At 33.9% G+C, this 24,521-nt stretch overlaps 6 protein-coding genes across 7 annotated transcripts; 4 read left to right on the forward strand and 2 right to left on the reverse strand.

The window, feature by feature from the left end:
- The first annotated feature begins 29 nt into the window (after positions 1-29).
- Positions 30-8,996, forward strand: LOC149728157 (adhesion G protein-coupled receptor E2-like). The gene is made up of 6 exons (XM_089888235.1): positions 30-979; positions 2,650-2,856; positions 3,206-3,355; positions 4,374-4,502; positions 6,275-6,531; positions 6,907-8,996. Exons 1-6 carry the CDS (start codon positions 856-858, stop codon positions 8,488-8,490), a joined length of 2,451 nt encoding a protein of 816 aa, XP_089744361.1. The 5' UTR covers positions 30-855; the 3' UTR covers positions 8,491-8,996.
- Positions 8,997-10,667: 1,671 nt separating this feature from the next.
- On the reverse strand, positions 10,668-12,856 carry LOC149728158 (uncharacterized). 2 transcript variants are annotated; one of them, XR_016386014.1, is made up of 4 exons: positions 12,347-12,847; positions 12,178-12,279; positions 11,895-11,975; positions 10,668-11,663 (listed from the first exon to the last, which is right to left on the reverse strand). XR_016386014.1 is itself a non-coding variant. In XM_089888262.1 (3 exons), exons 1-3 carry the CDS (start codon positions 12,363-12,365, stop codon positions 11,633-11,635), a joined length of 435 nt encoding a protein of 144 aa, XP_089744388.1. In that variant the 5' UTR covers positions 12,366-12,856; the 3' UTR covers positions 10,668-11,632. The 2 variants fall into 2 exon arrangements, 1 of the variants encoding a protein (XP_089744388.1); XM_089888262.1 differs by having other exon boundaries at positions 11,895-12,279; positions 12,347-12,856.
- Positions 10,720-11,826, forward strand: LOC149728159 (uncharacterized). Its single transcript, XM_089888257.1, has 2 exons — positions 10,720-11,164; positions 11,216-11,826. Exons 1-2 carry the CDS (start codon positions 10,720-10,722, stop codon positions 11,665-11,667), a joined length of 897 nt encoding a protein of 298 aa, XP_089744383.1. The 3' UTR covers positions 11,668-11,826.
- Positions 12,857-14,714: 1,858 nt separating the features above from the next.
- On the forward strand, positions 14,715-16,076 carry LOC149728160 (ciliogenesis and planar polarity effector 2-like). The gene has a single exon (XM_089888259.1). The coding sequence runs from the start codon at positions 14,730-14,732 to the stop codon at positions 15,537-15,539; it is 810 nt and encodes a 269-aa protein (XP_089744385.1). The 5' UTR covers positions 14,715-14,729; the 3' UTR covers positions 15,540-16,076.
- A 50-nt stretch (positions 16,077-16,126) lies between these two features.
- On the forward strand, positions 16,127-19,124 carry LOC149728161 (polyamine-modulated factor 1-like). The gene is made up of 5 exons (XM_089888260.1): positions 16,127-16,262; positions 16,604-16,798; positions 17,084-17,174; positions 17,437-17,544; positions 18,027-19,124. The coding sequence occupies exons 1-5, from the start codon at positions 16,144-16,146 to the stop codon at positions 18,102-18,104; spliced, it is 591 nt and encodes a 196-aa protein (XP_089744386.1). The 5' UTR covers positions 16,127-16,143; the 3' UTR covers positions 18,105-19,124.
- Positions 17,989-24,377, reverse strand: LOC149728162 (galactose-3-O-sulfotransferase 3-like). The gene is made up of 7 exons (XM_089888250.1): positions 24,053-24,377; positions 23,836-23,949; positions 21,870-22,033; positions 21,319-21,519; positions 20,690-20,837; positions 18,720-18,836; positions 17,989-18,599 (listed from the first exon to the last, which is right to left on the reverse strand). Exons 1-7 carry the CDS (start codon positions 24,230-24,232, stop codon positions 18,306-18,308), a joined length of 1,218 nt encoding a protein of 405 aa, XP_089744376.1. The 5' UTR covers positions 24,233-24,377; the 3' UTR covers positions 17,989-18,305.
- Positions 24,378-24,521: the final 144 nt, after the last annotated feature.

Raw genomic sequence — 24,521 nt, forward strand, 5'->3', positions numbered from 1 at the left:
TTTTCCTAAATGTGGTTATGAAGAATCAACTTCAAACGTTTTCGAACTTTTAGCGAGTTTATAAATTTGTTCGTCTTAGTCAACTCATGCAATTTCCTCTATCTGCAAAAGGTTCATAAGTTATGACGTCACATGGCCATTTATCGTGACATCCGGAGCAGTAGATGGTCTCTCTAATAAATGATTCGAGAATTTAGTAGCGCGACACGGTATATCAAAGTACTTACTGTACTAAGAAGAAAGTGTTTAGAATAAATACTTTTATGCTAAACTAAGGGACAAGTCAGCTTCTTTATTACAAACATTAAACTTGTAAAAGTATAAGGTATGATATGTATTCTTTATTTTAGATTTTCGTTTTGGTAAGATCAGTTAGATTAGGCTTCTCCAGGAAAAAGAAAGTTCAAAATATTGTCATATATTTATAGCCCAAACTTCACTTGAAGCCGTAATAAAATTCCTAGTCAAGTCAATGTTTACAAGTATGAATAATCTATACAGTAAGGGTGGGAAAGGTTGAGATAACCTTTCATTTTTTTTTTCGTCCCGTTTTGTATTAAACAAGAAATATTTAAAGAATCATAAAAGGGTATTTTCTTAACTCCCAAATGTCGTTGTTAATTGTTTAAAACACGGTCAGGTTATATAAGGTGTCCCGTCCTTCTACCTTACTAGTATGGTGGGGCAAGACGGGACACCTATATCCTGATCGTGTTTTAAACAATTAAAAACGACATTTGGGAATCGTGCGGATAGTACCACCAAGCTGTTATAGCTATACCACAACACCGGCACTGTATTTCATGCACCGTAGATATTTACAGAAATAAATTGGTTGACCCGTTGTACTCAACCATGGTAGGAGAGAAAAAGTGGATTTACATTTGTATTCTTTTGGTTTCGTTTGTTCAAATAGGACTTTGCTGGAAATTTATTCACAAGTATGCCGTTTATCGAAATTATCTAGGATTAGAATACAGTGAGTACTTTATATCTTTATTGACCTCAGACTGTAAAATCGCTGTACTGTGGCATAGTGTACAGTAGTGCTATATCCTTGTAAAGTACAACAACAGTCACAGACTAAAAAATACATTTTTGGTGACAGGTGAATAGGCACGATATGTGTGTCTATATGAGATATGTGTTAAAATTTATAAAGTTACCCGGCCACGCGAGGACAAGATTTATAGTAGGGTGGGGGAAGATGGGACACTTTGTCAGACGAGACTTTTTTTTAATTTTCTTTTTACGGAACCCTATTTAATGATAATCAGGATAATAAGGTTACAGAATTATTTGACAGTATTATCACGACTTTATTAAACGCCCGTCAAAGCTGATTACTGTTTTTAAATATTAAAAAATGTTTGTAAAATAGAAACAGTCCTATACTTCGAACAGGTAAAAAATACGAAATAGTAAGGTGCTATTTTTAATGCTCGCTAAATCATAGAAAAGCCGCTGGATTTTTATAGTTTGCGTGTGCGAACGGTTATACTAGTTTCATAGCTTCATAAAACAACCTTGAATATTTCGTACAGTTTGATTTTGTCTCATTAACTAGTTTTAGTTTTGTAAAAAAAACACTGAGATGTAAGCATGAAGAAAATAGGCAGGGGTCAATATGACTTTAATTTGAGAGCAACAAAAATATCAGTTTAACGTTATAGCCTACATATGAAGATTACATGGCAAAGAAACTAGCACAGCCTGTTAAATTCGGTAGGTTAACTACAAGTTACAGAATACTGCTAATGTAAATATATTTCAATTTAGAGTTCCATCTTACCCACATTGTAGTTTTGTATGTTTTCATTGCCAAACTTTTAAAGATTTGCTTTTAATTTAGTAATTTATACCTCAGCAGGGGTTTTCGACTATAAGATACTGATATAATAAAAAGATAATATTTTAAAAATATATTCGAAATTTGGTCATTTGCACTTGGTGATAACTTATAAGAAGTGGCTTGTTCCAAAAACAGAGTAGTAATACCCAATTTGTAGCAAAAATAAAAACTTTATCAATAGTTATTAACAATTTTCTGTTATTACAAGTTCATATACATTTGTAGGATACAATATTTATCCATTGAAGTTCGAACAATACCCATTGTCGTTCAAACAATACCAATTGTTATGCAATAATATAATGTAAAGGTTAAAAACGATAGCAGCAGAGCAAGAAAAAGAATGTTTGGACCTAGTTTTCAAAGCGTACAGTATCATTTCGTGTTATTTACGTATATTCCTATTTATAAATACACTTAATAATCAAAATTAACAATGATTTTAAACTGTCCCATCTTATCCTGTGTGTTTTCAAATTTGTAAAATTTCACCTGTTGTGCGGATCGCTAAATAACTCCTCGTGTGTTTTATTATATTTTATTAAATAGGTGTCAATTAATGAAGGAATAATAGTACTAATTCGTGATATTACCCAAAAACCTGTCATCTATTTTGATTTTGGAAATATTTGGCATTCTTTGCTTAAGTGTCCCATCTTCCCCTATTGTTACTATATTTCAATTACTTTGAATTTAACATCACACTTGTATAGTATATAGCCTATACTATACAGTCAGCATTTATAAGGAGTATGTATTTCACTTAAATAACCTAAAACTACCTTTATATTACACAGGTCGAAACTACTCCATACACTGTCGAAATAATACGCCCGATGCAACTAATACAAATGGTGTTTGTGAAAGATCTAACATGAGCATTGTGCGAAGATCATTCTTAAACACCACAGACCTTGAAGTTAGCGTTTATTGTTATTCTCAAAACAGCCCAAGCAGCGCATCATCCGAACCATCAATTTGCAGACGTTTCAATTCGTCTTTCGGTATTCGATTTTTTATTTTGCCAAGAATACAAAACGTTTAACATTTTTATTTTGTTTTGTTCGTAAAAATATTGTAATAAAGATTGGTGCATTAAATAGCATATGCACCACGTCTTTTAGTAAAAACTTGACTACTGTTTATACCATTCATTTTTTGTCCCGTCTTACCCCACGTTGTAGTTTTGTAGGTTTTTGATGCAAATACTCCTCGCAGACGGGACTGGTAGTAGGCTACTAATCCGTGGTATCACACAAAAACTGCCATATATTTTGATTTTTGAAATATTGGGCACCGTGTGCTTAGGTGTCTTCTCCCACTGTACTATAATATAATAGTGTTATACTACAGAGAGAACTCTTAATATACGGTGGGAGTGTGAAGTCATCCATTACATGAACAACATTACTAATACATTTCGTTGTGGTGGATTAGAATGTATACTTTGCGATGATCTGCTCTCCTCGCATTTTCCCAATCAAACAAGCGCAAAAAATCCAGGTTTGTTTTGAAAGTTGGAGTAAGACATTGTATTCATTTAGGAAGTAACAAACACAATAATCCTAATTCATAAAAATGATGCAAACAATAATAAACCGAATTTAATTGTTGTAAATGTGTGTAACTTTTTTTACCCAGCAGCAAGGCGGTATTTATATAAGCGTCTTGTCCAAAGATACACACTCATACAATGTTTTGGTTGGTATCAGCAGTCTTTCGATTCTCCGGCTACCTGTTTGTCTGTATGTCTGACAATTTGGATGACCCATTAGTAAACAATCGGTCGTTAAGTGTCCTGCCCCCAAGTACACATACGCCCGCAACGATTGCAGCAACAAACCTTGAACAGAAAACCTATAGGCGCGCTAACCACTGCGTCACGGCACTGGTGTTGTAAACTTGAGCTGGATTGTCATCATATATTTGGCTGACCTTCTGCCCATGCGTATAGTCGCGGCGCATGTGCAAAAGCGAACCGCCCAAATTAAACGACTGGCCAAACGACATCGGTGTCATAATATATATACTCGTTCCAATTGATATATTTAAACCGGGGGCTTTTGCGCATGCGCCGAGAAACTACTAGAATACAAAAAATTATAGCGGCCACTTTCAATACCATCTACGCGTGCTACTAACATAAAATTTGGGCATTGTACTAATTAGACCCTAGCGGTAATAAAATAACTAGACCCCAGCGATAACAAAAATTTAAATATTTTATAGCGCTATACGTAACACCTATAAAAATCATATCAACACCAACAGTACAGATGGTAGAATATGTTTTGTAATATTTATACTCGGAATTTTTTTAGTCGGTACGTATTTATTAGAGCTCAAATTGTATTTGTTGAGAGCTACTGCTCATGCGCAGTAATCTCTCGGCGCATGCGCAATGGCGCCCGGTACTAATATATCAATCGTAACGAATATATCACGACACCGGCGCTATATAACCTAGCTCTGTGGCACGGTTAGACAATCAAACAGTTGAAGATAAACTTCTATTTAACAGGTTTCCCAGCCAGCACCCCCACACCATTAGTATCAGAACCATCCCCCGCACCACCCATACCATCGCAAGAAACTGTTATCAAAACTTTCGAAAAGTTTGCCAACCAACAATTTTCTCTGGACAATATAAGTTAGTACTTTATTTATTTGTATGTGCAAATATGTCCCTATAACAAGTACGTGTTGTCATGTTTTTAAAAAGTAAAATGTTCGAACTGTAGGCCAAATTGTAAAAGTAGGTTAATTGTACAGAGCCAGTGATGAAAGTACAATAGGATGTGGTTTCAAACTGTTAAAATCGTTTAAATATAAATAAATATTTAGGACCCCAAAATCTCGTTAAGGCTTGTATAAATGACCTTTCGTATTCTTAAGCGTCCGAATCCAGTTGACGTCTTCCCTTTTATAGTCGTTATTAAATACATATTGAAGAGTTGTGTCACTGAACTGATGTCTATTATTAACAACATTTCTTACTACGCTTAATATTCGTGCAGTGTATAGTTTTTCTTGACTAAAACTGTATGTCTCCTTATGTTTTGCATACATGGACGATGAGAAAGTTACGAAGTACAATTATGTCTACATATGCGACTATGTATAGGGAAAGACGGGACGCACCGTATATAAGACGTGCCATTTTAAATCTTCTTGTATCGGTACCTTAACAATAATAGACGAAAAAATGTTTTACTGTATTGTATTCGGGAGTATCCTCATGGTCCAACAAAGTGCAGGCAAAGTTGATAAGTGCGTTGTTAAGTAATAAAATTCTGTGGTAAACGAAAACTTCCGAAATTATACATCAAGGGCATTTATAATATACTGACTTAATATTAGGATAACATATAGAAAATATATTTAAAATTCATTCACTTGCAGCACTGCAAATTATTTATGAGAAGTGGCTTGTGCGAAAATTATTTTAAAAAAAAACTTTCATTCTAATTTTCAAAGCAATCATTTATTTTTTCAAATCAACTGATTTTGAACTGCCTTGATCTATACCCCATGTGTTTTCGAATTGATAAAACTACACCCGTTGTTAAATAATTGCTTGTGTGTATTAATTTATATTTTTGATTTGTTGTCAATTAACAAAGATTTGGTATCACTAGTTCGTGGTATTTAACACCGTTTTTGGGGGGTTAAAATGCAAAAAAAAGGCTGCGCAAATCGATTAACAACTGCTAGTGTGTCTTAATATATTTCTTTAAAAAATCCAATTATGAATGAAATGAGTGAAATTTATTTCGTCTCTTCGGTCACGATAACGAAAAACAAAAGAGTTAACAAAAGCGAAAAGACGGGTAGTAACAGTAAAACAACAGTTGTTTAAACATGCTTATTGATAATAAAAGAAGTAATGTTTTGAAACAGACGATACGATGTAGAAATTTTGTAAAGAAGAATTAATAAGGGTATCACAGTACTAATTTGATGTGGTGTATGACTACCGTTCGGCACACAACATGCCTACAGGTACCTGCGAAGTACCCACAAACAGAAGGTCATAAGTTTAATATTTTATCGTATTTTGATTTGTACCGAATTATTACAAACTTGATTAGTAATTTTTGGCAACTGCTTGACCAAGTGTTGTGCAGTTTGACACAATTATCATTTGATTTATTCATTTTTTGCAACCATGACCTCACAAGCTCGAGCTAGGCGACTAAAAACAAGATTCACTGTTTTTCGGTTTTACATTAGTTTTGTAGTTAGTGCTCGTTGCAAATAAATTATCGTGTTTGCTACCATTTTATTGCGATGAGGACTAGAAAACAAACTTGTAAAACATGTTTAAGCTACGGTTAATCTAGTGACCATATGGTTTGTTTTGTGGGCACCAGTTTTATGACTTAATAATCTTCACCCTCTAAATTATTTTTATATTTCCAGGTTCAAATTCAATAGAATCTCAACAGCAAGTAGCTGCATTGATAGCAAACTTCGAACAAAATGTTTCCACCGTATTGTCTTACTTACCTGCTGGCACTCAGTTAAGCTCACCGTTGATGAATATTAAAGTTGCTGAAATAAGATTAAATAGAGTTAATGAAAACCAAACCATTCGATTCAATAAAGCTTCATTCAGAATACCTAGCAGAGAAATAGCAGATCATTTTCTTCGAAATAGGAATCGAAATATAAACGAGGTAAAATAAAGAATGTTCATTCCATAGCAATATAGCAGTGTGATAAATTAGACTTTTAATCAATATTTTGCCTTCAAGATATAAATATTCATTTTAAGGCTAATGGTTTAGCAATATAAAAGATATATGTATATATTTAATAGGATGGGGGAGGATGGGACACCTTATCATAGGCCGTTGTTAATTGTTCAAAACACGATCAGGATATTTTGATATTATGCACTAAAGATGTCCCGTCTTCCCCCACTCTACTATATATATATATATATGGCATTCTACAGAAAATCCAAAACACCACGTAATGTTTACTGGGTAAATCTGGTAGCCTTATATTTTTAAATAAACAATTTAAGTAATTCTAAATTATCTTTTTAGATCAAAATTGTCGCTGCCAGTTGGCAGGGACTAAACAAGAGTTTTCCTTCTCCAAACCACAAAGACGTTCCTCAGTCGATTTGTCGATCCAAGCGGTGCAACATTTATTTACCAGTCAATACAAGTGTCGTGAGTTTGGCCTATTATAACAAACATGGACTTCAACTCATGGACTTACCAGTTGCCATGGTGATCGATGTTTCGAATGATTATACCGCGCTACAAAAATACCACAGACCGCCTGCCATCCGACTACAGGGAATCAACAGGGATTGCGTTTGGTGGAACAATAAAAAATTCAGATGGAGTCGTGCTGGTTGTGAAAGAATTAAATTGTCAAACGGTCCAAAGTTTCAAGCCGTTACCTGCAGATGCAATCACACAACAACCTTTGCCACACTTCTAATCACACGTTCAATTGCAATCCCGAGGTGGATTTACGAATTGTCGGCGACGCTAGAAATCATAAACATAATATTCCTGATCATCACTATTATTCTAGTTGCAGTCGCACGCAGTAGTACTGGAATAGAAGAATCCAGCACAATTAACAGCGATGAAGTGAGAAATAACCGCGCTGTTAATCAGATAAGTCTTTGTTTGGCAATCATGGGCCTTCACTTCTGCATCCTGCTATCCCCCAACGCAGTGAAAGATACTGGAACCTGTTACACAGTCGCGGTTTTGACTCACTACTTTTTACTGGCCTCTGCTCTTTGGCTTTTAAACGAGGGGTTGACGATGGTACTCAAAACACAGGATCATTTTTCTTTTAGTTTAAATTACAAAGTACTGACAACAGTACAACTCTTACTGGCTTGGGTAGTCCCGTTCGTGTTTGTGATTGCTGCCGTTACATCACTTAAAGAAAACTATCTGGAGATATCGGCGAGCTATAGAATATTTTCTAGAAACTTGGAACACGCCGTAAACGCCACTCCTTACACGAAAATGTCAATGTATGACAGGTGTTTCTTTAACAATAGTCAAGTTGTATATTATGTTGCAATTCCTCTTGCCATAATTATTACTGCTAATGTAATCCTGATTTTGAAAATGATCTTCGTCATATATCGCTTAAGCAGACTGGACAACAGGCGTCGACAAAGTCTGACCGCACAAACCAGTCATTCAACCATGCACTACCGAATCAAACGACACGCTCACTGGAAAAGCGTACTTAAAGCATTTTGTATCTTGATGCCTGTATCGTCTATCCCTTGGATGTTTCTGTTACTTCAAGTGGTTCGAAATTACGAAGAGACATTCATTGGTATTCACACTGTAGTCAATGGTTTCCAGGGTGTTTTGATTTTCTACGTGTATTGTATACATACCAAAGAAGACCGCGGGCGCATTACGCGAAAATGGAAGCGGTCACTACCAGGGCGAATATTTGAAAGACATTTAGAAAATCCTCTTAAGAAATGTTGTCCGCCTTGGAAAAGAGTCAAGCAGCAAAAGTGTGAAGTTGAGATTCGTTTTGACAATGTTTACCCCAACAGTGATGAAACTGGCAATAGGTTGACAAACACACGTGGTAGCAATGTTACAGTCACAACACAGGTTCCGTCAATGGAATAAAGTTTCCTATCAAATAAAGTAGAGTGGGAAAAGACGAGCGTTTTTAAATCTTCGTCACCGGTACCCATTTAATCAAAGACAAAAAAATGTTACAGTAGAACATGAATTTTTACATTGAGTTTATTTAATTTACTGTTGCGACACTGCGAAATTAAGAAGACGCTACAATTCGTATGCTTTGATTAATTCGGTTAGTAAATACAAGTTATATTGGCATGTAATGTCACGTTTAACTTTTATGAGATTACGCAGTTTTTCGCCGTAAACTTTTCCGAGATCAGGATTTTTTCATACCTTAAACGGCATGCTGCTATAAAATTTATTCCCGTATCACCAAAGGACATTATTTCAAGTCAATCTGCCGATTACATATTCCGTGCTCTTATCTTTACTATGTGGGAATATCGTTTAATACTCTAATTTTAGTGCTGATTCTGAATGCTCGCTTAACCACATTAAAGTTGTCGAAATTATGAATTCTGAATTAAACTATTCTTCCAAAGTCGTAGTAATAAAATAGGTTGAAATGTTTCGTACAGTTGGTATTTGTCTGAGAAAAACATTATTTTTTTTGTAAAGAATCTGTGTAAATAACCAAATAAAACGTTTTAATTACGATAAATGATAATAAGTTATACGAGTAGTGATAAAATTCCCTTCTATAGTATTATGAGAAAAAATAGAGACTAAGGTAAAGCAAGAGAGCACAGCCCTGGTAAGTAAGCACGTGTTTTAAATTGCATAAATTAAATTAACCCCTTTATTACCACGGTCGACCGAACTCGATCTTAAACAAACCAAAAGTATCAATGAATGAATTAAAGAATGAAATTTATTTCGTCTTTTCGGTCACGATAACGAAAAATAGGAGACTTGACAAAAGCGAAAAGACGGGTAGTAAGGGTAAAACAACAGTTGTTAAAACACGGTTATTGAAAAAGGAAAAAATAATGTTTTGAATTAAAGGCATGACCGTTACACCCTGCAGACGATACAATGAAAAAAATTAATATATAACATTAGTAAAACATAAAATGTTTAAATTATAAGATAGTTGTGCGTAAGGACACGACCCGTACAATAGGGGAAGTCGGCCTTAAAGAAGATTGATCTAAAGATTGGATCATGCAAACAAACCCCACAAAAGAAACTCCGCTTTTTACAATAAACAGTTTTGAGTGCACACAATGCAAGGGGAAAATGGGCAACAAGTACAATGTCGGGTCAGTTGCGAATTGTTTGAATTTGTCCATTGTCGTTGTAGGTCAATGTTTAATTATGATCATGAAGGGTTCCTCCCGATGTTGGTTTAGACCTGCAATTTAAAGTACCTGTAAGCGGTAAATCTGTTTAGGGTTTTCTTAAGAATTAAAAAGTTAGAAAGAATAAGATAATAAAAAATTATGTAAACAAATATTAAAAAGGAGTAGACAATCAACAAAATTAAATAAAAAAAGAATACATGAACAAAACTGAGTGACATGCAGGTGTGTGTCAAAGTCATTTAGTATAAGTTTACATTTCAACACATGGTGCCGGAGTAAAACAAAGTTTTACGTTTTGCTATATACAAATCTGTTTAACCTAATCATAGTGAACTAGTTTGACGAAGTTTAGAAGGTAATAATACATTTATAAATGCACTCTTCCTGTTAATGCAAGATATACGCCATGGTGTTTGTCATGTCCTTAGTTACAGTTGCCTTGACTCTGAGTCTGGGACAATGCTTTAGTTCTACAGCTAGCCTTATATCTTCGCTTAAGTTTATCGTTTTCTTCAACTACGTTTCCTCCTTTTCGGATGTATAGGTTATTATAATTCAAGTGATGGTATCATGTTGGTAGCCGCAATTATTATTATTTTTATTGTTATTATATTTTGGTGCATTTAACCATCTCTGATTTAACCTTTCGTTTTTTTTACACAGAATACATGACAGTAAATTGTACAAAAGCTTGACGGTAACGAAAAAAGGGAATTTAGTCTAATTTTTGGCCACAAACAGTTTATTGTCAGCATTTTGTTGTTCCTTTAACCAGAGATACATAAACAAGAGATTGGCAATGACGTCATTATGCGAGAGAATTGACCGGTAACTTGATTTTTGGTCACGCCTCAATGAACAATCCCTATAAATGCGCGGGAAAGTGGATACGCCGATGACGGAAAAATACGATTTTTCAACGTTCTAGTATATTTCGATAACTGGAAGTCTAATAACCGTTGAAATGGAATATTTATCGTCTTGTTCGCCAGAGCAGTTGAAAAACATAGTTGTAGTTATTGATACAGAGGAGGAAAATAGTGATTCGGCTAAAAACGGTGAAGGTGGAAGCGCATCTTCAGTCGTCTGCAGCGACGGCCGGGAATCCAACGAAATAGTACTCAAAGTACTTCGTGATAACGGCGTGACTGATCTTGAAGGTTCGATAACTTCTACCTTAACTAAACTGTATTCTTTATTTCCAAACATGGATGCATACTACAGCGAAGTCACACAAATGCTATACAACGCAAAGCAGCATTTCCCAGGTCTCCCAAAAGTAGAAGCAGCGCAGACTGTCCGAAAAATTACGACTGACATGCAACAAAAATACACTGCAGTTACGGCAATACAACAGAATGAAGTTAAAGACATAACTCCGCAAGATCTGCGAATAATTGATTACATTGGTAAGTTTGTAGAAATTGCAGCACTGCTTCGTTAATTTTTTTTTGTTTTAGGTGGTTTCATTATTCGAACATACATTGGGAATAAATATGTACATCCGTTGTTGGACTATTTTAGAAGAAATGAACGTACTGGTATGGTAGAACAGAGAAATTGGATTGATAACAGCAATGGTGGGCTTTGCAGTATTTCTGATAACTTGTTAAAGGCTTTGGTACATGCAGAGAAAGAATTTAGATTGGTAAATTGTTGCCACAGTACACAAATCAAAACTGAACAAATTGTCATTAACACAATGAAACAGTACGCCCTGACAAGTATTGTTTCAAACATTTCCTTTCATAGTAACTATGACAATACTCAAGTTTTTTCAGCTATGGAATTGATAGTTTCAAAATATGTAAAAATTCGAGCATTCAGCCATACCAAACAGTTGAAAAACATGTATGACTCAAAGATCTGTCGTCAGTCTAAAGGCACCCGGAAGACTTTAAAACGGTCCTAAAAAAAATTGCAATTGAAACCAAATTTCTGCGACACCCGAAACAGTTTATTATGTGGCTACTAAAGATATTGCATTTGAAACTAAATTTCGGCAACACCCGAAACTTTATTTTGTGGCTTTTATGTTTAAAACTATTTTATGAATAATGATACAACTTGTTTCAGGTATACTATATATACATTACATTATTAAGTAAATTACCAAACTGAAAAATGCCAGCAACTCACTGTTCTATCCCAGGATGCAGTACAGATACCAAATACTCCAAACTATCCATCTTTACCATCAACAAATTTGCAAAAGGGAATCTAAAAAATTGGCACCAGCAATTAGAAAATGTTATAAGAAAGTACAGGGACAGTAAAAGTAAAGATGACCACATTGAGGATGTCTTACATAAAGGCAATGCCGAGATTTGTGAACTGCATTTTGACAAAGAAGATATTAAAATATACCCTGTATCAGGAAGGAAACAATTAAAACATGGAGCCATGCCAAAAAACAATTTACCATTCCGAGTAGGTGACAAGCCATCGGCAACCACTAGGGCCGTTCCTGTCAGAATCATTCCAAACGTGCATAACTCACTCTCGGACATCTTCAAATCTTTTTCTAAAATTAAGAGAAAGGGTTGGACTCTTGAAAATGACAACCAACATATAATTCTAAGAAAAGTTACCAATTCTAAATTTAGTCATCCAGATCTTCTAGTGGCAATTAACACCCGGCTTCAATACAAGATAATATGCAATAATGCAATATATATTGTAATATATCAATGGGCAGAACTAATTTCTGTTAAACCCAGCTGTACATAGAATAACATAAAATCCAAAAAAATGTTGTACCCTTGGCACTTGCTACCTGTTACCCAATTTTGTTGTTTTAACCCTCTATATAACTGCTCTGCGACCCAAATTTGGATCTTGAGGAAGAGCCTTTGTCCTGCTTTAACAAAAAAAACCTCAGGGATGAAAAAATTGGGTATGAGCAGCAGGACAGATCAAGGCATAAGCACCTTGAGTTAAAAGGCTATATATTTTTTTTTAATTTATTGTGAAAATAATTAAATTAAATTTATTACGAGAACACAAACTGTACATTAGAATGATTATATATACCATCACGAGTTCATTACGGCAATGTGTCATAGACCACGTCTTTTAAATTATGACAGGTAATGAACAAAATCACTTACTTTTTGTATTTCCGGTGCGCCAATCCGCACGAAAATTTGTACGAAACACCTACTTAGCATACACAGATACTCCTATTTTGGATTAAGGCAAAGAATATACCTAACAGGTTCAATGAAAGTTACTAAACTAAAACGTATCGAAATCGTCTGTTGTCGCAATTCCGCACGTGGTGGAAAAAACAAGACAATGGGCCTGTTCAGTCAGGCGTGAACGTTAGAAGAAGGAGCTCAAGTTAAACAATCGAAATGACGTCATTGCCAATCTCTTGTTTATGTATCTCTGCTTTAACGTTGCGTTATTTAATCGTTCTTAATTTTGTTATGCGGAAAACTGCCACTGTAGCACAGTTGGTTAGCACGCCTGCCTCGAACCCAGAGGCCTCAAGGCTCGTCGTTGCTACCATTGTGGGCGTATGTGTCCTTTGGCAAGACACTTGCTCAAACCCAGTGGTTACAAATGGGCTGTCCATATTATGAGCCACACATAAAAAAGAAAAAAAAAACTGCAAAAAAATAACAATCCCCCACAAAGTAACATACTTGGTAACTCGTAGGCTGGCGCGAGGTGTATGAACACCTATGTTATAACGACTGTCGTTTTTTAGCCATGCGAGGATAAAGTGAATTCATTCGTTCATTACATTCAAGACCATTCCCCAATAAAAAAAAACAATTCGATGCGTTAACTAGTGCGGCAACAATTTTAAAAATAAAATATGACAGTCATAGAAGCTCGGTGGGTGCACTACGTATTTCTACAAATGGCGACTTAAAGCTGTGTTGTGTTGGTTGCTTCTGTAACCGAGCTTGGTCGACTGTGACAGTAAAAGAATTAGTTTAAGTCAAAGTCCATAGAAATCACAAGTTAAGCAACTAACTTGTCTATTGTTTACGCGTGCATGGACGCCATTTTTGTTCGAGCAGCTGTACAGCTGATAATGGCGATACTGCGAAATATATGTAAAAATGTCTTCTTTACAGACGAATTAGGCATTTACAAAGACATTTTTACCATTTTAATAGGGCAGGAACCAAAACTATGTTATTTTATTGCCAAAATACGAATAACCCAGTAAAGTACGCTATTAAATAGGCATATAACAGTAGCATCAGTTATCAGTAAAAGTGTTAGTGTATGTATATGAAGTTTTTTAATGATGTTGAATATGTGTGTACTGTTTTTACATAGATTCGCTTTGAGCGGTGACAGTTGTATATTGGCTCTGACGATTTTAAATTACTAATAATAAATAGGCAACACAAATTTAATCTTTGAACTTTAAAAGTAGTGACAGTCTGGGAAAAAAAGATCCAATAATGTTCCAGGTTTTTTAATTAATAATGCTCATTTTTAAATCTCAACCAATGGTATTTATTTTAATGGGAAGCCAAATCCATAATAACATCAAACAATAGCTTTCTATACTGTCAAGTATGTGGTAAATCATTGTTTATCCATCATCTGCATGTTGCACAACCACTACTAAACTAAAGTAACACATATGCAGCAAGCAAATTTTTAAAGCCAAACCTTTATTGCCAAAACATTTTATTAAAATGTCTACAATGAAGTACAAACATCATGCTGTTGTGGGCGTCAAGTGATAAGACATTAGCCCACAGTCCGACTCCATAACATGTCCAGGTTCAAAACTCAGTTTATTCAACAAAACAGTTCGGGTTACAACGACAAGACAACAACGACGTCACGATACTTTCTCTTATTAGTACAGTCATGATGTGTCTTTTCTTATTGTGCAATCCCAATGTGAGTTAAATAATATGTATGACAGTACAGTCACACAATAAATATTGCTTAGCAGTCATTATTGATGTCTATCACTTTTATATTCCCACTTAATACATGATTATTAATTTCACAGAAAACAATTTAAATCTTTGGAACATTTGTAGTGCTCACTGCTTATGCATGGAAAAACAGTTTGCCAATTTGGTTGCAATCGATAGCAATTGGTTAAATACACCATCTGCTAAGGATTACATTGCTTCATTATTACATCAGAATGAAAGAAGACACTTCGGACTTCTTGAACGACCTTCACTATCACCAAGCAAGGACATCGACATTATAAAATACAAGGTTTTTCTCTGTGGTAAGTCTGGTGGTGGTAAAACTGCAACTGTGGCAAATATCAGTGGCTGCGGTATACCAAAGACTGTAAACGAAACTGGTGGAATTGAAACAACCATTATATATTGGCCCGCTCGATTGCTTTCAACAGGAAAACTTGTGTTCTTTTGTCTCCAATTTTGGGACGTAGGAGACCATGCAGTTAAAAAATTTGATCACATTCTACCATCATGTGTATCTAATGTTGATTGTATAATGCTTATTTTTTCTCTCACTGATCGAAGCAGTTTTCATGAAATTCCACAATTACTAAACCAGCTACCTGCTACTGATGAAAGACCACCTGTTCATATTGTGGTGGCAACAAAAAAAGACCAGTTTATCCACAGTGATGTTTCTGAAAATGAAATGTTAAAATTTTCCCAGTTAAGAAACATTCCAATTTTTAAAATGAGAAACAAAACAACTTTAAAAGGAAAAGAACATATCTTTGAGATTTCCTCTTTCATGAACAGACTTTGTGACTTGTTATTGCAGAGAGATCAAAAGATGGCTGAAAGTGTGACGAGAGAAGTTCAGTAATTTTTTAAGTTTTGGTCCACAACATATGTTTTTTCGGTGTATGTGTTTATATTAACCTTTATCTTTTATGTTTGTACAGATTGTACAGTAAAGATTATATATATATATATATATATATATATATATATAATATATATACTATTATTAAATAAAACATTTCTGTATTATACTTACGCCCCACAATCTATTAACAGTTGCAACTAGACACTGTAATTTAATGTGACTTTTTTTAAAAAAGCATGAGATAGTAGTCAATTAGAATATTCACTGTTAGTGTTAGCTATAAACACCATTTTGTTTGTAGTCGCATGCTTTTCAGGTTATATATTTATTATATCTCATAGGACAAAATGTAATACTAGTTGCCCATATAGCTATATTCTGACGTAGTTATGTTTAATACATTGATCATTTGTGCAAATTGATTGTAATTTGGGAAAAGTATTTTTATTGGCAAGGTTCAAGTGATGAAGTGAACCCTGTTTACAACCTAAATGTCCGTCACAAGTTTTATACTAGACAACTATCCACTTTTAGGCATATGTTACAAAAGTTTTGGCTACATTAGTAGTTTTTTTGTTAACTGCTGCTAAAAAAACAAAAAATGAACCAAGATGCAAGCACTGTTGATGTTGATGTTCATCAAGATACTTGTCAAAGCTTTGAGAATTTAAACTTATGTATCAAACAGTTTGTGAAAAGTATTTGTGATAAACATGGAAGGTAAGCAGTTAAAATTAATTTGTTTTCAGTCATTTTACTAAATATGGTCTGAAAGCGAAAAAGAACAATTAGACCGCTCTTGTGCAAAAGTTAAAAAAATAAACACAAAACAGTCTTTGGATATAGGTTAATTAATTAAATGGTTAAAAATAGATAAGAACACCACATAACAATATACAGGTAGAAGTAGAACACAATAATCTATGCGTAAGACATCAATTTGTATGCAAGTTGTTTGGTTAATAGTATTAATTTGTTACTTCTTTTTATTAAATTCCAAGTTAAATCCTAGATTTTTTAATTTGTTTAATTTTACATTCAATAAGATGTACATTCCTCAGCTGTCGAAAGCTTTCCGCCTCCTTTCCAAAATATTACAAGAAAAATGCAGAGATTGTTCAGGTTGTGTCTGATCAATTGTGGGAAATGTTTGAAACGAAACAACTGCTTAGCATAAATCAGTGGATTGAAGAAGGCAATCTTCAGTTACTGTTATGTAAACTGAACAAAGCAAAAGTTGATGAGGATTTTGATTGGTAAGGACTAAGGATCATAAACGTATAAACAAGAAACGGAGAACTTATAGCACGCGCCTCCATTCTGAATTAAATTTGACTGGCCTGTAGACTGTTGCTTATTATTATGTCAAATAATATTAGTTATTATGCAAATCTTTTTATTACGTCAAACAATAGTGACTGAAAATTAACTATTTTTTTTAGTTTTTAGTTCAAATTAAATATAAATTTTTTCATGTCTGTGTCTTACGCCTTGAACTTTAATTTCAGCATAAACCAATTAATTTGCTTCTAATTTACTAGGAAACCAACAGGTGTACCAGATAAAGACATAGAAGCACATATTGCAAATGCTACACAACATGAATTGGCCAAACTGACTGAACTGTATCTGGTAAATCAGTATTGTTATTTTAATTCTTTAGATAACACAGTGACCATTGGGTTCAAACTTCAAGCAACACTTAGTATTTTTGACCAAGCAAGAACACATACCTTAACAATGTAACAATGGCAGCAAATATAAACGGATTTTTTTTAGTTGTAGTAAACCTTAATAGCTTGTGTCACTAATTAGCCTACTAGATGAATAAGGAAAATTAAAGACTTTTTCATGTTCCAATAGAGATATTTAAATGAGTAATCATTTTTTAAAGAAAGAAAAAAGTGAAGCTATAAAACTTAATGCTGAAATAAAAGAAAAAGAAACCAAAGTTCAAAAACTTCTTCTTGCTGTTACAGCTCGACAAAATGAATTTGAAAAGGTGATGTTACTTACTTAGTGAAATTTGTAATAATTAAATGTGATTAGACATACTAACATACGTTTATTAGATGTTTGATTTAAACTAAATCAAATTGGAATTGTTTGTTTTTAGGCATTCGTGTAATTGTGTTAATATTGACAGTTGACACAGCAAAATATTCAATCAGTACTATTATGCAAATAATCAATGTTGGACTTGCCATTATGTTGTAACAAAGCATGAGTGGTTAAAAAAAACGAAAAACGATAAAATTGACTTTATTACTTCAAGAGTAGATTAAGAACCGTAGGCGATTGGTCCGCAACTTTTTGGTTGTTCTGGCTACCGCTACACTCTTGAGCAGTAAATAAGGTTACTGGTTACGCCCCTAAGAATAGTCACCAGAGTGACATCCTTATATCTATGTTATAACAAGTAATTTTCCTGTCATGGGAGATTGAATAAATTTCATCCATATTTATTCTAACTTTTTATGACAGGTGGTTGACTCGTGTATTGGTGAAAAACAAAACTTAAGTAATGCTGAAGCAACAGTGATGACTTGGGATCAAAATTAAACCGAAAGAGGTTAGAACTTTGTCTTAGATTAGTGCGGTGGATGGCCGTGTGGAACGCGTTCAATGAAACTACATTTGTGGAAGTGGTAATTGTCGATCAGCACTAATTGTTCAAATGTGGCCATTAGGTTTTTGTTTTTTATAACTTTTATTTAAGTTTATGGTGTAAAAAAAGTCAACAATTTAAATACCAACCAACCATCATGTAGTGCTCATGCAACCACCAGAATTAGCACCCATATAACTGGCAATCTTAACAGCTGTAGTTTCAGGTATGGAGTATCTAAACATGGTTTTGGCTATTTCCTTAATGTTTATGATCGATGTGTTTGATATGATATGTTGATGTTGTTTGGGATGTTGTTTTGCTGTTTTTTGAACTGTCTTGTTTAGAAGATAATTCAATTTTTGTCGGTCCTTTTCCATCCGTTCTTCTCCGTACTCTCTTACTTTTCGCCACAAGGTTTTGTTAAAATGCTGATAGAGTGCATGGTCCTGCAAAATATGTCCTTTTATATTTTTCACAAACTTTTTACATTTTTTATCGACCAACAGCCACACCCAGCACTACAATATTATATTTACATAAATAAACACAAATCTGTTTTTTTTTACCAAAGCATTCCATCGCTCAAATATGTTTCTATTTTTGTTGCTCAACTCCTCTGTTTTATACGTAAAGTGCTTCTTAATTTTGTACACCACGTTGTTCCATGATAGGCATAAAAGATCCTGCATGATGTATTTTGTTAGCAATTAAAATGCAGCTGTTATAGCTCTACACCACCCATAATACCCTAGGGTTTGCACATTTAAAACTACTATGGATACAAATGATACTTCTTTACTCAAATTTAAATGGAAGGTGCTTTGTCTTATTAAGCAGCAATCAGTTCTACTAACACAGTTTTTCTTGCTAAATATTTACCCAATAGATACTTTATAATGTAGTCTTGTTCTAACAATACTTACTGTTCATACAAGATCAATGGTTTAATAAAGAAGACAGCAGAGCTCTAATGAGTGAGCACATATTAAATTAGCAAGATTTAGTAAACTTTTCTTTCACCACTTCGACTAAGCCCGATTAAAATCAAACCAGAAGTAAAAGTTTGATACAGGGCCTACTTAACTCACTAACATGTGTTAATTTGGCTATTATACCCTATGACTATGGTTTATAAGACTGCTTAGTTAGAATTAATCTATTGAATAGTAAATACTATCAATTAATTAATGTTAAAGTTACACGTTTTATAATTAGCAGTTAAGTTTACCACTAATTGTACTGTTTTAAATCTGAAAATTTCTAAGATTTATAAATATATAACATGATTTGCATTCAATCAAGAAATTTAGTACAGTGGGAGAAGATGGGACACAAGCATATACTGCGAAACGTTCCCAAAATCAAAATAGATGGCGGTTTTTGGGTAATACTACGAATTAGTGAGGTATAAATTATTAAATTAAAAGCAAACCTTTTAAAGTTTGGCAATGAAAGATACAAAACTACAATGTGGAGGAAGATAGGACACTAAATTAAACTATATTTATATTAGCAGTATTCTGCAAGTTGTAGTTAATCTACCAAATTTAACCGGATGTGGTAGTTTCTTTGTCATTTAAACTTTATATATATAAACAATATTTTTTGTTGTTTTTACTTCAAATTAAAAACATACTGACCCCTGCCTATTTTCCTCATGTATCTCTTTTTTTTCACAAAACTAAAACTAGTTTTATTAGGTAAAATTAAACTGTACATACATACTTAAGGTTAAACTAGTTTAATCGTTCACACTTGCAAAATACAAAATTTTATCGACTTAATTTAGCAAGCATTCAAAATTGGCACTTTGCTTTTTCGAATTTTTACCTTTCCAAACATTTATTCTAGCTCTGTTTCTATTTTACATAATTTTTAATATTTAAAAACAGAAATAAGCTTCGACCTGTGTTCTATAGAGTCGTGATGATACTGTCGAATAATTCTGTAACATTATTTACCTGATTATCATTAAATGGGGTCCGTAAAAAAAGTATTGTCTGACAAAGTGACCCATCTTTCCTCTCCCTACTACAATAGCATAAATGCTAAAGTTAAGAATTAAGAAAAGTATGAAAAAATCGCACAAAAAAAAACAATAACACTGACGCAAAAGGATCTTCATAACCACTTGCGTGCTCAATAACCGTGCCCAATAACATATTGTAGGTAGCAAATTATAGCAGTAGAGCAAGACAAAGAAATTTTTAACTGGATTTTCAGAGCATACGTAATTATTTTCTATTACGTGCGTCCTACGTGTGTCTGTTTACTAAATAAAATATTTATTTTTAATGGCTAATTTATTTAGTTGTTCAAATTAACCAGGATTTTAAGCTGTCCCGTTTTACCCCACCTGTCCCAATCACTAAAACCATTTGTGTCAATTAATAAAAATATGATACTACAAATTCATGAAATCACCAACAAAGTTTCATATATATTATGTCGTTTAAAATATGGTGCAATATGTGCTTAAATGTTACATCTTACCCCACCCTGCTATTAATACACTTTTATTATTATATTCCTTTACCTTGAGCAAAATAACCGAGACATCAAAATATTCAGTTATCATAACTAAATCGAGGCTGCTCTCCAACTGCTGAATTCGTTCTTTGATCAGTTGTTGGTCAGTTAACCATGGATCAACACCGAGATCATGGGCTTGATAATTCTTTGCTCTAGAACAAAATAAGATTTTTTAACCCTGAACTGAACCATAGGGTTTTTTAATGTTTTAACGAACCCAAGGTTTGAGTAGCACTGCGCTTATACCGTAAACACAACCATATTATAGGTAATACTAAAACTCATAAATTTTGCGCGGACACGCGAGTTCAATATCGATCACCATTTCTATTGAAATGCCAAATTTCACTTAAAATATACAAGTTTAATTCGAAATACCAATTGTATACTTTAGTGATAGAAAACACGTAAATAAATTTAGGGTGGTACACAGAAAGCATAATTAACGTTGATCATTGATTAGTTTTCGTCATCGGCATGAGGATCTTAGCTCAATTAGCAGTATGCACCAACAGCACGTTGCGATCACTCCTCTTCATTATTTACCGTGGGGTGAACAGGAACCCGGGTAAATAACACCGCACCGGGACACTTACAGCATAACCTACCGAGATAACCAAGTCATGCTCCTACCTGAAATACCAAGGAACCCTTCGATCCAACACTTTTACACACCGGTGTAAAAATTGAGTGGACGTCATAACAGACCCGTTCTTGACTAGTGTATTTGGTAAGTTCAAACAGTTTGGTTTTAATCGCTCGCCCGCCCACTTATTGTAATAGTGAAATGACGACTGAAATTGAGCCCATGGTTCCCGAAGTATCGTGAAATAGCTATTAAAATAAATAAGTTAAATGTCAGAAAATATTTTAGAAACTTTGGTATGGCTAATAGAAAACAAAAAATATGTTTTTATCTGTTACATAACTTGTTATACATAGCAGGGTGAGAAAGATTTTTTCATTCTATATTTTCTCGTCCAATTTTGTAGAATATTTGGATATTATCTGCTAAAGGTGTTTCATCTTACCCGTGGTACTACTACGTTGCATGGTTATAGGCTACTCATAAGGGGGCACGAGGTATATACAATATACGAAACCCCTTTTTAACGACGGGCGTCGTCTCGGTAAAAATATTTAAGTTGCATTCCTTCCAGTCACCAAAATAGAAAATAAGTTACACAGTGTCACTTGGCATATTCTGTCTAAGAACTTGTGCATCAAATCGAAGATGGTCGTTGATCGCTTCAATATGTTTATGTGGTTCATTATCTGACTTCTTCACCAATTTAAAATTAATATGTCCGGGATAACCTCCGACGAAAGGCTCTGGCCACGGTTTTGCCTGTTTTAAATAGAAAGTAAAACTTAAACCAAAACGTCATAAAGCAAAAACTGACCACGCTACTGTTATATAGTATAGGGTAAAATGGGACACCTAAGGTACACATTACATAATATTTAAAAAATAAAAATATATGACAAATCTCTTTTTTTCTTATGTATATATATATATAGTAGAGTGGGGGAAGATGGGACACCTTTTCATTCTATTTTCTCGTCCCATTTGGTAATAAACAAGGAACATTCAAAGAATTATAAAACCGTATTCCAACGACTCCCATAGACCGTTGTTAATTGTTTAAAACACGATCAGGATATTTGGATATCACGTGCTAAAGCTGTCCCGTCTTCCCCCACCCTACTATATCAGTTTTTCCAACAGAAGTTTAAACCAGTTTTATGAAACAAATGATTCTGGATTGATGATTCAAAGTCGCAAACCATATAATTTCGGCGATGTTTTTTAAATAAAAATGTCATAATACTATTGTGTACGTGTTATTACAGACATGGAAAAATGTTATATTCGTGTAACACCGAATTTATACACTTAGAGGGGCATAACAATAAAAAAACAAAACTTATATTTGGATGAAAATGATTAAATGTGATCTAAAGGTACCACCAACGTTCTAAAAAACGAAACATCTTCTAAAAAAAATCCTTTCAAAACCACAAATCCAACCGATAGAGTAAAAAAAATCGGTCATGCAGCAATGCATGGGATTTTTCATTATAAAATTTGTGAATCAACTTTGAGCGGTTTTTAGTTTTTAAAATGCTAAAGAAAATCTTATTTTGGATATGGTATAATGAATGCTTTTTTTGTGAATATATAACAAATTTGTAAAATATTGACTTTAGTATATGTTTTAATTTTGGTCGTTTTTGTTGATGATTAGTTTTAAAAAGGCAACACAATCTGGTACGTAAGTATTGGTTCCTGCTAAAAATTAAAATAAAAAGTATATATTTTATAAAAAAAATATAAATTATTTTTATAAAACGAATTACCTACTTTGTAACGTCACGTCGGATTTTTTATTATAGTACCCTGTATTTATTCAAACATATTCATGTTTCAGTATACATGACTGCAAGCCTATGGTTGATAAAACCGCTTAACCAAATATAGATTAAAAAGTTAATTAATTAACCAAGAAAAATTATTAATACTCCACATAACACAGCAATGAAAGCAAACGTGTTTGCGGTCCTACGCGCTTTTAAAGTGCGACGTCATAAGGAGAAAGTAAATGCTCAAAAAATATAGTTTTGTGGGGTGAGATGGGACAGCTTTAGCACAAAATGTCCAACTATCCTGATTCTGTTGTAAACAAATTTCTATATTTATCAAGCGGGATGACGAGGAACTACAATGAAAAGATGTCCCAAATTACCCCAACCTACTATATATTAAAAACTACAACATTCGATCGTACAAATCTTTAACCTTAAAACAACGTTGTATTCGTTCAACATCAAATTTTAATACTTAACAACAGTAACCGGCTTTGTCGTGTGCTTTGTTTGACCTGAGAACACTGTCCAATAATATTTCTTTCGTCTATCACTAAATGTGTAAACACCCGTGAAAAAGATTTAAGAAAGAGAACTAACCGAACCCACGTCCTATAAGATACTCTACTGTATAATCAAATCCATGATTTACAAGACAAACTAATGTTTCATAAGTAGCCTTTATCGAGAATGGCCAAATTTTATCCAATGAATTCGAAGATTACTTACAGGAGGTGTAACGTTAATTCATTGCAAGTGATGTAAAGAAAACCATCTACTTACCGTAGTTATATTATTCCTTGCAATATATCTATCCAACATATGCTTGATAGTTGAGCTTGCAGTTTTATGAGTTTTTATGAATACGAAATGTCGTTTTGCATTGCAGCATCTGTCCTGTAAACTTAGGTCATTTACAAAACCGAATGTGTTATTACATTACCAATTTACACAGGGGTCAATACAATACATATGCGTGGTATAACAATTGCCAACTTACTTCACATTTCCTCTTTTTCTCAGATTTATTCACATCCGTTTGGTATAACGGGGAGAGTTTAGACATTTTCTGGATATTTACTAGTTTTCCATTGCTGGTGTTGTCATAAATTAAAGTTGCAATTACTAATAAACAAACTACGCTGACTAATATAACTCTTGTATGGGGAATTTCATTCATCGCTAATTCCAATCGCTGGAAGATTACAAAATCTAAAAAGTTGTACTAATAACGTCATTGATAAAAGTTACTGATGATACTGCAAGAGTCAAGCTTTTTCACCAGATACCTAATACACCGGATGGGAAACGTGTAACCTTTTGGGGAAACGCCTGTCTCTCGAACACACTGTGACTATAATCCTGATCATTAAACTTTGCAACACCCATTTAAAGAAAGAAGGCGACGAGAAAGGCACGTATACTTCTTTATAATTACCACCGACAGTAAGCAAGCTCATCATGCAATA

This window comes from Ciona robusta, chromosome 11 (assembly GCF_009617815.1).
Source record: "Ciona robusta chromosome 11, ASM961781v2".
Classification (NCBI taxonomy): Eukaryota; Metazoa; Chordata; class Ascidiacea; order Phlebobranchia; family Cionidae; genus Ciona; species Ciona robusta.